This window comes from Musa acuminata, chromosome BXJ2-8, assembly GCF_036884655.1.
Source record: "Musa acuminata AAA Group cultivar baxijiao chromosome BXJ2-8, Cavendish_Baxijiao_AAA, whole genome shotgun sequence".
NCBI lineage: Eukaryota > Viridiplantae > Streptophyta > Magnoliopsida > Zingiberales > Musaceae > Musa > Musa acuminata.
This window is the reverse complement of record NC_088345.1, coordinates 52341609-52356069: the sequence shown is the minus strand read 5'-3', so window position 1 is coordinate 52356069 and position 14461 is coordinate 52341609. Positions and strand designations below refer to the sequence as shown.

General features: G+C 38.5%; 2 protein-coding genes and 1 long non-coding RNA gene across 6 annotated transcripts; 1 reads left to right on the top strand and 2 right to left on the bottom strand.

Moving 5' to 3' along the window:
- Positions 1 to 539: 539 nt before the first annotated feature.
- On the bottom strand, positions 540 to 5975 carry LOC135620209 (uncharacterized). Of its 4 annotated transcripts, XR_010489656.1 has the most exons (4): positions 5745 to 5975; positions 2733 to 3658; positions 2007 to 2283; positions 540 to 1849 (listed from the first exon to the last, which is right to left on the bottom strand). It is a non-coding gene; the product is annotated as an uncharacterized LOC135620209 (long non-coding RNA). The 4 variants fall into 4 exon arrangements; XR_010489658.1 differs by having other exon boundaries at positions 1944 to 3658; XR_010489655.1 differs by having other exon boundaries at positions 2007 to 3658.
- Positions 5976 to 6096: 121 nt separating this feature from the next.
- On the top strand, positions 6097 to 8656 carry LOC135620208 (pentatricopeptide repeat-containing protein At1g71060, mitochondrial-like). Its single transcript, XM_065122961.1, has 2 exons — positions 6097 to 6172; positions 6270 to 8656. The coding sequence occupies exon 2, from the start codon at positions 6443 to 6445 to the stop codon at positions 8123 to 8125; it is 1683 nt and encodes a 560-aa protein (XP_064979033.1). The 5' UTR covers positions 6097 to 6172; positions 6270 to 6442; the 3' UTR covers positions 8126 to 8656.
- Positions 8657 to 9700: 1044 nt separating this feature from the next.
- LOC103995763 (uncharacterized) lies at positions 9701 to 14425 on the bottom strand. Its single transcript, XM_009416452.3, has 4 exons — positions 14227 to 14425; positions 12254 to 12621; positions 11637 to 11679; positions 9701 to 10500 (listed from the first exon to the last, which is right to left on the bottom strand). The coding sequence occupies exons 1-4, from the start codon at positions 14339 to 14341 to the stop codon at positions 10073 to 10075; spliced, it is 954 nt and encodes a 317-aa protein (XP_009414727.2). The 5' UTR covers positions 14342 to 14425; the 3' UTR covers positions 9701 to 10072.
- Positions 14426 to 14461: the final 36 nt, after the last annotated feature.

The window sequence follows — 14461 nt, the reverse complement described above, 5'->3', positions numbered from 1 at the left end:
AAATCCTCAAATTGTCTTTGGTTGATATGACCAATTACTGTCAGTATTAGCTGATCTAAGTTCAAATATATTTTAGTGATTTTTTAAACTTAGATTTAGAGGGATAGTTGTTTTAGATTTATGTATACATATGTAATTTTTGCCATTATTTTATTGTGGAAGTTCGATTGTTGTCATGTTTTGATACACTTTCTTGTCTCTATATTCGAATAATTGTTGGATTTATATATGAGCATGAGTGAATTTACACTACAATAATATTTGATCTTTCTTAAATCTCGTATTAGAAACAATCTTATGACTTCTTAATGCATGATTTGGATGTAAACAATATGAACTTTTAAGATAAATCATGTTAATGAAAAGGATGTGTGGATTATTTGGTGGAAAGAGGAGAAGGACAGTCATCTACCAAATTCCCAAGTGTTCTCATATTACGGAGGCTAATGATCATATACAACATCATGATGAGCAGCGATCAGGATAAAGACTCTGTCCCTCTCTCTCTCTCTCTCTCTCTCTCTCTCTGCCATGAGTAATGAATGCAGATGCTAATTCACAGAATATGCATTTAATACTTGGACTTAGAACACAAAAATCTGGTGGCCATCTGTAAAGTACATTAGCAAATATTTTACAGCAAACAAAGACTGGCAATGAAGTCCTTCACCAACCCAAAGGCTCGTCCTCTCTCCTCTCTCTCTCTCTCTGCAGAAACGGGGGCTGCTGGTTTAAAGTTGTCAACCCACCACCATCATTACGTGACAGCTGCACCTCTGCATGCGGGTCTCCCCGAGCATTTAATTCTCCCCCTTCCCCCTTTTGTTTTATTCTCTTACCTCTTCCTCTCTTGTTCTTGATGTTTTGGTTTTCTGAGCCATGCCCTGTTCTCCTCCTCAGAGATTAGGCCTTGAGATTAGGAAAGCAGCAGTAGAGTCAATGTGAACAATGATCAAGAGGTTGCTTTTATCAGTTTGACTGCTTGCGGTTTACCGAGCCATTTGTTCTCTGGAATGCCATAAGAGATTAGGAGTGCAGACACAGTCTCCTGCATCATACTTAGAGCAGCACAGATGTCACTGATGCAGAATGATCAAGAACTTCCCTCGTCAGTTGACTGTATGCAGTTCACTGATTTGTTCACCTCGGATGCCATGAAAGATTAGGCGTGCAGACACAGTCTCCTACATCATACTTGGAGCACAGATGACACTGATGAAGAATGATCTATAAGCTGAGTCTTATTCAGTTTACTGAGCCATTGTTCTCCTCTGGTGCCTTGGAAGATCATTGAGTGCAGAGTCTCCTGCATCATACTTAAAGAGTACAGATGACACTGATGAAGAACGATCAAGAAGTTTCCTTGCCAAATAACTGTATGCAGTTTACTGAGCCATTTGTTCCCCTGGGATGCCATGAAACCATTAGGAGTGCAGAGACAGGCTCCTGCATCATAATTAAGGCACGGATACTGATGCTACTGCACCCAAATGATCATATACAGTTTGGTGAGACAAATGGCCGTGGAAGATTAGGAGACAGCACAGACACTGATGACACTGCATTCTGCTTTCCTTGACCACTTTAAGGAATGATCAAGAAGGCCACGATTCAGTTGACTGTGTGTTCACTTGTGACGTTTTATGATGATCTTTCAATCGCTGCTCTTGAAGGAGTCCAATGCCAGAGGTGTGACAGTACTGCTGCATCTGCCAAGGAGAGTAACAGGATGAGTGAATAGGACATGAGATGATGTGATCTTCCTGGTGCTTTTGGAGAAGGTCTGTGTTCGAAGCAAGTGGTGGAAGAAAAAGCATGGATTTCTGGTTCCATGATGAACAGTAGAAACCTTAAATGCCATCATAAAAGCACAGATATTAGAACTCTGATCAGCATTGTATCACAAATTAAATCAAAAGTATGGTTGTGTGAAATAAGCATACTTCAATAAGATCATCAATGAAGGATCTGCTATGTCAGTGCAAAAACATGCAACTGTTCCTCACCTGCTCCAGTTTGGCTTCATGTGGCCTGCATACAAGTGTGAGAGATTCTTCTCGGTGGACCATTCCAGGACTTACTTGCCTAAGTTTCAGCGCATGAGCTGGAAGAAGATCAAGCTGGGTTGTGGTGATTTCCCACTCACCATCCAAAAGTAACTTCCCAGGGTTAGAGTGATCAGCTCCATCTTCTCCTTGGCATCTGCAATCAACTCAATTCAACATGGTGATCCTTGCATCCGAAGGAAAAAATTAACCAACATGGCATATAATTTGTGTGTATCTGCAGAAAAAGAAAACTCATACTTAGTATAAGTCAGAAAAAGATTAAAATGGCACAACATATGACAGTGACATCTGCAATGAAACCCACTTTAGTTTTATCTTAGATGCACATAAAAATTGTTTCTCTAATGAATTGTGCTTTTCCTTGCCTTGCTATCTTTATGACAGTGCATCTGCAAACTAAACAGAATTCCAATATCTACTGATGTCTGAAACCTATTAGTTTTATTGAACTCTTTCAACACATTTCTTTTTTATTCGTTTTTAATCAATCAATCAATAACAACAACACCAACAAAGCTGTAAAGTCCCAAATCAATGATTCAGTTTTTTAAACGTGATGTTTGTGCCCATTTAGTCATTGGTTTAGCTTTCATGCAAGCAGATCAAGCATCAAATGTTTGGATCAAGAAACTGTGAGATCCCATTACTTTGTCATACACTTACCCAATCACTTCCTTGCCTCAAATAAAAAACAACTGAGCCATGTCACTGAAATAATCCCAAAATTTTCATACTACCAACAAAGCAACCTACGTGAAACACAGTTGCCAAATAATGTCATCCACTTGAAATGACATGAAAAAAGGAAATTGATTACTTTCTCATGACCAATTGGACACAAACTGTAATAACAGTAATAACAAGAGTAACTACAGTTGGTCATTTAAAGTCTATGTGCTAGGAAGCAAGTTGCTTTGGAATATTATAGAATATAAGAACAAAAATTCACAATATGAGGATAAAAAATATCTTGAGAAAGACTCCTTTTTATATCAACTCAAACTTTAAACTTCTTCTACATCTTCTCACAAACTCAATAAATCTCCATGAAACTTTGTTGATCTATTAGAAACAGAAAATCTTAGGAGCACAAATTTTTTCTTTCTTCCCACACACCAAAATCATAAAATATATAGGGTATTTATAAAATAGTTAATTGTTAATTTTAAGTTTTCTTTAAACAAAAATATTTTCAAATAAAAAATTCTACTTGATCAAACAAACTCATCTCTTAAATTTTCTCCGCAAGAGAATATATGATCTATTAAAACTTTATGAATGTAAAAGTCAAACCAAACACATGCCATGTAACTGGTGATTGCTAGGAGGAAAAAGGGAGAAAAAAGATGGAACTATGTAATAAAACCACTAAATATGGATACAGGTGATGTAGAGTTCCTTCTCTGTGGCAACACTGTACACAAACCAAATTGTGTGTCGTCGTGCATTAACTTTCTTCAAAGTAGGCTTCAACAGTCTTCAGTCCTCTGCATGATATCCAACTGCTTGCATTTGGCTTTACCCCAGAACGAATCAATTCCATGTATAGTTTTCTCCAAGAACAATTCCCATCAGTGAGACCACTTTGGCTAATTAAATCGAGAAGCAGCAAGCGGAAGGAGAAAGAAAATTAATTTAGGCAGATAAAACTACTAAATGCACGTGATTTTTCTTAAACTTGAAGAAGAAAGCTGTTATAAAGTTTGCCGCAAAGTCTTTAAACTTAGAGAGCAAGTTCGTAAGATTAGTGAGAGTAATAAGTATGTAAATTAGTTTGCAATATGAGAATGAAAAGCAGAACAAAAATACAAACCGAGTATATCGAATTTATAGTGGTTTGGTCGTCGTGACCTATGTCCACTCCTAATTCCTCTTCACTCGAGGCCACCGGCTTCTACTATCGATCTTCTTTCAAACAGGCGAAGATCAACTACCCTTACAATTCTTTTCTTCTTTTCATAGGTTCAGGAGTTCATCTTTACAAGCCACTCACCCCTCTCTTAAACTAAAACCGAAACTTAGAGTTAGAGGGGAATTCTCAAGGATTTACTGCAAAGTTTTCACACTAATTTTGTTTCAGTTCTCTTTTCTAAGCAGGGATGAGTGAGGTATTTATAGGCCCCAAATGGATTCAAATTTGGAGCCAAAATGATCTCATCCCGGGTTTTCGGGGTACCACCGCCAGTACTGGGTGGTACCACCGCCTGTCAGTCTAACACTGGACGGTACCCTGACAGAGTCTCGAATACTGGACTCTAGCAGTACCACCATTTGATAGGGCGGTACCACCGCCCAAACCACTTGGGAGGCCGAGCCTCAGGTGGTGCCATTGCTTGGGCCAGCTAAGGGTCACTGAATGGGCCTTTCTCTTGGCCCAAATAGCTGCAACTCCGGCCCAATTGGCCCCTAATTGAGTTAGCCCGATTACACTTGAAACTAACTCAATTAGACCTAAACTATTTCGATCTAGACAAATTATTACAAGCATGAATCCTATGTTGTCCGACATGTCATTGGTTCATCCAACGTTTAGTCCGATCTTTTGACGTATCGTCCTGTCTTTCGGTATATTACCCAATCGGCTTATTGATCTCCGTAATATCCGATCTCCTTGGCACAAAACCCGATCCTTCGACCCGATGCTCGAACTCATGGCACGAAGTCCTTCTGTTGGTACGTCAACCGATCCTCCAACTCGATGTCCAATCTCCTTACATGTTTCACTCCGGCTCAATGTCTGATTTCTCATGCTTTAATTGATTTGTCTTTTCTAATCGAAGTTAGTCTTGCGTCACTCAAAACGCAGATTAGATCGTAAATTCATCAATTGATTTCATCATCAAAATCCGAGATTCAACAGGGTCATTTCTGATTGAAGTTAGTCCTGCGTCACTTAAAACACAGATTAGATCGTAAACCCATCAATTGATTTCATAATCAAAATCCGAGATTCAACAGGGTCAACCATCCTTTGTGGTCCAATTGAACCAATCCAACCTAACCCATTCCTAACCCTAATATCGAGTCAAACCTTCTATTGTCATCCATACAACAAACACCCCTATTGAGACTCGGGCTACAACTTGAATAGAATGACAATGGTAATGGGGGCTCCAATCGACCCAAAACAAAACCAAAATCCAGTTTGGATTCAACCAGACCTAATTAAATGCAATCCCATCTGAATATAAGTTGATATAGCAAGATGAGATATATTTGTACTGTCAAAACCTTCAGGTTCTTCCTTGATCTCCTGCTGTGTAACATTTCATTTATTATAATCAAAACACATATGGTGGGACTTGCTCTATCATTTCTCCAACAGAAAGTAAATAATTCAGTAGCATAGCATAGCAATATTTGCTGCATAGTCCAAAGCATTTCAATCTAACATGTTCTCTCAATTCCGGATGATTCCATGGAATCATGTAGACCATGAAAGGCTAAGTTTTCTAGCAATGTTAGGTTAAGAACAGGGACCATAACCTATTGCTTCTTCAACCCACTAAATGAATGATCTCCATACAGTTCCTAAGAACAGAAATTAAATAGCACTAATACCAAATAAAACAGGATACGACCATCAAAGTCACCTCCAAACGCGACAAGATCGCTACGATGGCATACCCAACTATAGCGTTGCAAGTCAAGATTTGTTCGAGGATTACCGAATACCTGAGAGATCGAATTGGGAGCTTGAGACGCATCGACCAACGCATTCAAGAGCAGATGCAGACACCTGCGTCGCAGTCCACGCGAATCAAACGAGAAGCAGACCAAATAATCCGCAAAGAAATGAAAGGAGAGGACGTCAGAGACAGAGTGAGGGCGGCTGAGGCATCGAGAGCGCTCCGCCCCAGAAGAGGAGGAGGCGGAGTCCGCATCCGGTGTTTCCCTCGTCTTCTCTTCGGGGTTTTGTAGGCCGAGCTCGAGAACCGTTATATTGTTCGTATCGGTCGGTATCGGTCTGATAAGATCCGATAAAACACCGATATATAAGATATTAAAACGGGAACGCGGTATATTAATGCATTAAAAGAACAATGCAAACAAAACTAGGGTTTGTGCGTGCGTCCCTCTGCTTTCTTGGATCCGATTTGGAGGTAAGGTGCCGATATTTTCTCTGTTCTCTTGATCTCCTCGTGTAATTCCGGGCAATTTGAAGCCAAATTCTTTCTTTTGGCCTTCGATTTCTCACAGGGAAAAATTGAGAGTTCTTCGCTCTACTTCATTCAATTCGACGTGGAAAAGAAGGAAGGAAGAGAGCCGATAGGAGGAGGTGCCTTCCTCGCTTCCTTGGAATCCGGATTGCCCGCGTTGCAGGATGAGTACTCTCTCTTAGTTCTATGTGGTTCTTTGTTCTTAGATAAGAAATGGGTTTACTTCAACACTTGGGGTCACTACCAAAAGCACCAACAAAGAGAAAGTTCATAGCTTTTCGCACTGTAATTGGCCACCCTGATCTTTTAGTTACTTTTGTCGATCGTTTTCACAGTTTGTGTGGTCCAATACAAGATATAGAGCTTAAACCCAGCAGGAAGGATGTATGGCAACATAATGGCCAACGATTTGCAGCCCGTGGATTGTGGTATGCAATGGGTTTCTCAAGATCCAAACATGATTTAACAGAGACAGAATTTATTGTCGAGCCTGCCACTGAGAATGAGGCTCCAACTTCCTATTCAGTGCGAATCTTGGAGGAAGCTGAGAGGATTTGTAAGATACTGTCCAACCAGCCGAATTTGAACATTACTTCTTGTCTAGATGAAGCTGGAGTGACTGTCTGCCCAACCTTGGTGGCTGAGGTCGTGAAGAAGCTAGGTAATGCAGGGATGCTTGCACTCGTCTTCTTTCGCTGGGCCGAGAAGCAGCAAGGTTTTAACCATACATCTGAAATCTTCCACCATCTAATCGAAGCACTTGGGAAGATCAAGCAATTTAGGTTGATTTGGAGTTTGGTGGATTTTATGAAGCATAGGAATTTGTTGAAGAAAGAGACTTTTGCGTTGATTACCCGGAGATATGCCCGAGCTAGGAATATTAGGGAAGCAATTGAAACTTTTGAAAAGATGACACTTTTTGGGTTGAAACCAGAATTATCAGACTATAACTGCTTGATAGATATTATAAGCAAGTCTAAGCATGTTGATAGGGCTCAGGAGATTTTTAATGAAATGAAGAGAAGAAAAAGATTTACTCCTGATCTTAAGACATATACCATTCTTTTGGAAGGTTGGGGTCATGTTCGGGATTTGTCGAGCCTGAACGCTGTTTTTCATGAGATGATTGACGAAGGCTTTAAACCAGATGTTGTCACCTACGGCATACTCATAAATGCTTTCTGCAAGTCTGGAAGATGTGATGATGCTGTTAAAATCTTCCATGAGATGGAAGCAAACAATTGCAAGCCAAGCCCTCATATATACTGTTCTCTCATCAATGGACTAGGTTCAGAGAAGAGATTGGACGAAGCTTTGAAGTACTTTGAGCTTTCTAAAGCTAGTGGTTTCCCCCCTGAGATACCAACTTACAATGCTCTCGTGGGTTCTTACTGTTGGGTTATGAAGTTTGAGGATGCATTTAGAGTGGTGGATGAGATGAAGAGTTGTGGCATTGGTCCAAATGCTCGTACCTGTGACATTATTCTGCACCATCTTATCAAAGCAGGAAAAACAGAAGAGGCTTATGAGATATTTCGGAGGATGGGTAGGGACATTGGTTGTGAGCCCCAGCTAAATACATATACAATGATGGTCAGCATGTTCTGTAGCGTGGAAAGAATTGACATGGCTATGAAAGTATGGAATCAAATGAATGCTAAGGGAATTCTTCCTTGTATGCATATGTTTTCAGCATTGATTAATGGGCTGTGCTATGAGAATAGGTTGGATGATGCTTGCAGATACTTCCAGGAGATGTTGGATAAGGGAATCAGACCTCCTGGTCAATTATACAGTAAATTAAAAGAAACTCTTCTAGATGGAGGAAGAAGGGATTTGGCTGTTGATTTTGGATTGAAGCTGGATCAGTTAAGAAAGACTCCACTGAGAGGTTAAGGGATTCTATTTACGGGTCATGCTTGACATTTTATTCTCTTAACTATTCTTGTAGAGTGCATTTCACAATGACCAAGAGAAAAAAAAGAATATCTGCTGCCAAAAGTTTCATGGAAGTATCAGATGTGATTGGTAGAAGCAAGCACAAAGTTTAGATGAGAAAAATTGGAAGATGCCAAAACCCTCGCGAACCATTTATCTCGAGATCGTACCAGGACACACCAATATGAATCAGGATATCGGGCACAAAGCTCTGTTATGACGACAGCGAATTACATTGGCTTCTGGTTAAAGAAGGATGCTTCTTGCTCTTTTTTGTTGCTTGAATAGTTTACTTTTGCTTTTACATGGAAGCTGCCTAATGTAAGGTATGAGCTTTCTTTGTTTTGGAGAGCTCGGTCATTTTTGGATAAAATACAGAAATTTTGAGGTTCAACACTGTAGTCATAAATGACTGTTTTCTTGGATGTTCAACACTGCCATTCTTATATCTTGAATTGTGGAAAAAGTTCATGTTATTCATCATCATCATTTAACAGCGTAATTGGTTGTGCATTATTATTATGAATCCTAATTATAAATCTGATCCTACTTTGCTACTCTCTGTTGCTGGAATTGCTGTGACATCTTGTGATGCATACGGTATAAGGTTTGTGGCAAATATGTATAGCCCGACTTAGTTTAATATAAAACGGATTAGTGGCATTACATATTCACATAAATGCATTTTGTTTGAATTTTTTCTTTTTGTGATGCATTCAGTTGACAGAAATTTTTATTCCCAAATAATGAGAGGCGGAGGGAACCGATGAGTGAGTTTTTAGAACCTCGAAGGCTTAGAGACATAAGTAAGATTTAGTCATCTTAGTATTCTAGAAACCCCGAGTGGCATAAGAAGAGCTCATGGGTAGCATGACGGTGCTCGTTCGACCAACAATGATCCGAAAACACCGAGTGGCACAAGAAGAGCTCATGGGTAGCATGACGGTGCTTGTTTGGCCAAAAATGATCCGAAAACAAGCAAATGACGGTGCTCGTTCGGTCAAAAATGATCCGAAAACAAGCAAATAACGAGTAAAAGAATAGCCAAAAGAAGTTGTGGACAATCAAGGCACTCGAGGCTTCTCTGCTGCCAGTATCACAAAACTATCTTCATTCTCTAGCTTTTGGAATGGAAAAAAAATTCTTCACTTCATTTTATTTTTAACTTATATTCCATATCTCAGATTGGTTAGTACATGAACATCATATATATCATTTGATGTCCAGTGAAACTTTCTTTTGCAATTTTTATTGGAACATAAGCCATCCATTTGTACCAAATATTGTAAATATCGACTCAAAACACTTCGATTTTCACTCCCATTTTACCTCTTCCACGATGAACATAATAAAAATGATCTTTGCTTTTGTTGAGCCAATGTTTTGATTTAAATCCTAAAAAAAACTTGCTCTCCTCATTCATTTTTTCCATATATTTGGTGATGCACTGATACCGATGATGATCAGCCTCGGCCTGATCATGAGAAGCACAAGCTAACATACAACCCTGAGAAGAAAAAATGGAACATGAAATGACAATAAGAAAATAAACAGGATTTGAACCGAATACATGATAAAGAATCAATCATGAACCACAAGCAGGTCCCCATGTTAATTCTCAACAGCAATGTGAAATATACCAGTAAAAAATGACCTGGGATAATGACTTCGAGCATACAATTCTCCCTGTGAAGTGTTTCATCGTAACTTTCCGGCATCACTTACAATGCAACTAATAGTAAAGCTCAACTTTTGGAGCATGTACCAGATAGGCACTCACTTAAGTGAGTGCATCGTGCTAAAGATTGAGTGCAACCATGGAGGCAAAAGCTTGCTTTTTGTTACGTCAGCTATGCATTTGCATTGCTCTTGCAATGTTGTTTATCGACTGTTCCTGGACGCATTTTATGTATCAACATCACCACCTGAGCTGGCTGAGTCATCATCGCTGCCATCACTGTCACTGCTACTGCTTCCGCTCCCGCTGCCACTGCTACTGCTTCCACTCCCGCTGCCGCTGGAGCTGGAGGTCTCCTGATGCTGCTCCTCCACAGCATTTGCCTGTGCTCGTAGGGCCTCAGCAGCATTCAGCCCCTCATCTGCCTCATCACTTACATCAACGTCCGCAATCTCATCATCCGTATCATTCTGATTTGATATATTGATGTCAAATCCTGCATCTTCTGCCTGTCCAACAATTGCCTTGCTTGGTGTCCCTCCATCGTCATCCCCAAGGATATCCAGGTTTTCCTCGGATGATTTTGGATCAGGAGATGGGAATGGATTAACAGGCACCGAAGGAAGACCAGAGCCCTTGTTCATGGGTCTTGGAGCTGTGCAGGCCAAAGATGACACATTAATTTAAGTTGACTGTGATCCAAACATGCAAATGTTATACAAAAGAACAAGAATAATAGCACCTGAAAAAATTTATATGGAAATTAGAAGTAAAAGAATTACATCTACAGAGATTCTCTACTGCAACATGTTTCAACGCTGCAAAGCAGCATTGCCTGTGGACTTTATTATGATATTCATCAGGTATCACAATGTCAACTTGCATTCTAGCAGTGTACAAGTAGGGTATTATATAATTTTCTGTAATCAATATCTGCATCTTATAGTAATCCTTCATTAATTCAAAGCCAAAATAACTGGAAACATTGTGAATGATCATAGATAGGAAGGCCAATATCTTCAGTTATCTTGTGAAAATTATACACTACACAGAAGAGGGAAATTGCTTCCAACAAAATCAACACTATACTCATATCATCCCATTCCAGAAAAAAAAAAAAATCCTTTTGAGGTTGTAATCCAAATACTTAAAAGGACATTAGTGAAAATAATATGTCAGTGAAACAGTATGAAACTATGGAGAGTTTTAATAAAGAGATGACAATTTAAGATAATAAGAAAAATAAGAGATAGAAGTTGAAAAACCTGAGTTCACTGAGAAGAGGAAAAATCCTCCTGAATATCAATTGAGGAATGACCAGAAAATGAGAAGTGCAGCCAGATTTTTAACAGAAAGCTTTATTTATTTATGTTTTTTGATTTGCCTCAAATGCTGTTGCTTCATAGGTAAGTTCTAACTGGTACAGAGAGGCAAAAGTAAACACTGCTAAAGAACTCAAATAAAACATGGTAAGTGATTATTCAAGATGAATTTCTTTCTTGGTTAAGAAAAGGGAAAAAAAATCATATGACCCATCAGCAGTTGCAAAATGGCATGAAAAGATATCAGGACATTCTGTTGTTACTTAGTTATACAACTAATAAACCTACACAAATTATAAGCAAACAATTCTTCAATATTAAAATTACATAATGGAATTCATAACTACTGAGAATAGTTGATAAAAAAAGGGACAAACAAACATACATACACACATACATACATTTCTGAAATTATGCAGGATGATTCTTAAATTAGTTCAAAATGAATAAATCCCACAAGGGGTAATACCTGAACTTTCTGGTTCACCAATATCAATTCGTTCTACCTCAACCTGTACAACAATCAAACCACATGGAAAATTAAAATAGACATTCTTGAAGGAGAAGCACTAAAATTTTACAATTCAATCATGAAAAATGGTGCAATCTTAGGTAAACAATTAGATGATATCTATATAATTTAATAGACAAATAGAACGAAATATAACATGAGCATCACAATTTACTAGCAATGCCAAAGCAAGAAAAGGTAACTTAAGGTGCAACTTAGATGGTTACATCTAAAAGATGACTTGGAGAAGTTAAAAAAAATTAAGAAATTGTCAGAAAAAAAAATTTAAGCCAGGTTTTTGCTTATATACATATTCTAGCACATTGCTTTGTAATTTTATATCATAATAAAATTTTTATTGGTTTAAGATAGAAGGATCACCCAAATGGCCCAGTATCCCACTGGACCCATATATACCAACTAATATGGAAAATCATGTTCACATCTATATCAGATTTCAGAATATACATGTTGCATAAATAATCAAATTTGCAAACTTTAATTTCAGAATATCAATGTTGCATAAATAATCAAATTTGCAAACTTTAACAGTTTCATTTTATATTGGTACTTACAGGCACCGGATGCATTACTGTTTTGTTCAATGCTTGTGCTTTGGAGATCTTCCCAAGTGGAGGAGAACGAGAATCTGTGGTTGTCCCAGCTGGGGGTGCAGGTGTCATGTTAGATGCAGCAGCATGCTCACCAGGCAACCGGACATGCCTCAACCTCTTTACTGCCCGATGCAATCGCTCCAATCTAAAAGTCTCTCCATCAAAAAACAAAACCGCATCATTGTCCTTGTAGTCTTCACTGCTCCCCTCAAAGGAAACATTTGACTTTCCAGGCTGATTATTATGGAACTCGACAGTGACCCTATTTTCCTTGTTCTTATACAGTGATCCAGGTTGGCTCTTGTCAATTGATGCTGGCTTAAATTCATCTAGTAGTTACAGATAAAAACAAAACCTTACTTCTATATCTTAGTTAAATAAATGAGAGAAACAAACGAAGTTCAGCAAAAGCAACTAATGGTGAATTTTTAACAACTAAGTTTTAATTCTGCAATAAAATATCTTTGACAGTGGAAATAACTTCAGATACATGTTATCCAAGAAAAGGCCGCTTTCTACTATACAGGAGCACCTTCTGTATAGCACCAAATGTCACTAAGTTCCATCGTTTTTTAAGCTCCAATACTATGTATCATGCTCCATAGTGTAAAAGTTATCCTTTTAACTTTCTTAGGCTTTATACTGATGCCAAAAATAACCAACAACGTCAAAAGAGCAATGCTATAACCTAAAACTTGGATAAAATATTCCTGGTATTTTGAGCTAGTTGGTGAGAATGACACTGGACCCTGTAGATATTTAAATTCCTGTAATCACATATACAACTATTTGTATATACTTTGCTTTTTTTTTATTTTGAGACTATCAAAGGTCAAGTTATGTGATAATTTCTATGAATATGCATTCACAGACAACCTTCTCTTCCTAAGAGATGGATATGAGACCAAGGTGATAATAACTACTTCTGAGTTTGTAGGTAAAAGACAGAAATGAATAATTAATCAAGAGAATGGAGAAAAGCAAGCATTCCATTTAGCCTAATGTTTTTCTTCAAATTGAAAAACAAGCTTTTTTGTCAGTTTAGACTTGCTTCTGCTGCTGCTCGAGTCTTCTAACAAATTCCAGTTCTACCTGAGGTTTTCCAATAGACTTACCTATTTGATCAGACACTATAATTCTGGGATTGACCTTATGTTGGAAAGGAACCGTGTGAATATCTTAATTGTTCGAAGTTCAAACTTCAAATATATTTCCTCTAATTTTATTCCTTGGTGCTTAGATGGAAAATTTTCGTTATATTCTCCAAGCGTGCACGTTGTGCCTACTATATTTTTGATGCCCTCTTGCTATATACACCTCATCCCATCCCAATCCTGAGTCCCTAAACACATTTTAATTCGGTGACACTTCGAAACATAGCAAAACCCTGATTATCCCTATGTCCAACGTTTCAATTTGGTAATGAGAAAGCACGCCTAGATCCCTATGTCAAACGTTTAAGCTTAAAAGTTCAACAAAATAGCTTTTTCCTATAACAAAACATCATTAGGTTCCTTTTCAAACAAAATGCATCTTCTCTACCAGAATTACATTAATATCATGAAGGTAAGGAACAGAAGGTACAGATCCCCTCTTTTATGTACTTACCACTCAAATTTGACGATAACAGCCAAAAAATAAGAGAGAAAAAACCCTAAAAGCTACTTTTCACAGTCCAAACGAACATCACAACATAAATAATCCAGAAAAAAGCACAAATTCCAAGAAGTCCGCCCACAAAATAATCTTTCTTTTCTCAATAATCGTTATAAAAGTATTCTTTCAATGCCCAAATTCCACCCAAGAGATAACCCAAAACAATTCAAATCCCACCCAGAGCCAAGAATCAGGCGATTCCAGAGCACCATCAAGAACAACCAAAGGAAAGACAGGCAAAATAAAAGAAAATCCGGAGTTGTTCTAATATAACCTACATCGAAGCGTGCAGAACTTGGTAGTCGAGTTGTCCTTGAAGGAGGAACCCAATCGCATGTCGTACCACCGATCCTGCTGCGGGGCTGAGGCGGGCTCGTCGTTGTTGTTCGCCATCTCTGCCGCTTTCCGATGCCTACGCTTCCTCCCTAACGATTGGGTCTCCCATCGAAGCACAAGAGGAAACCCAAACCAAACGCTCACACCAAAGCGATGCATAAGGGACAGCACTATATA

What these genes read in the sequence shown, in the direction of transcription:
- LOC135620208 (XM_065122961.1), top strand. Translation starts at nt 6,443, where the DNA reads ATGGGTTTACTTCAACACTTGGGGTCACTACCAAAAGCACCAACAAAG.
- LOC103995763 (XM_009416452.3), bottom strand. Translation starts at nt 14,341, where the DNA reads ATGGCGAACAACAACGACGAGCCCGCCTCAGCCCCGCAGCAGGATCGG. An exon ending in CAGTAATGCATCCGGTGCCT is followed by an intron (nt 11,680 to 12,253) that starts GTAAGTACCAAT and finishes ATTGTTGTACAG; the next exon opens with GTTGAGGTAGAACGAATTGA. An exon ending in TGGTGAACCAGAAAGTTCAG is followed by an intron (nt 10,501 to 11,636) that starts GTATTACCCCTT and finishes TGGCCTGCACAG; the next exon opens with CTCCAAGACCCATGAACAAG.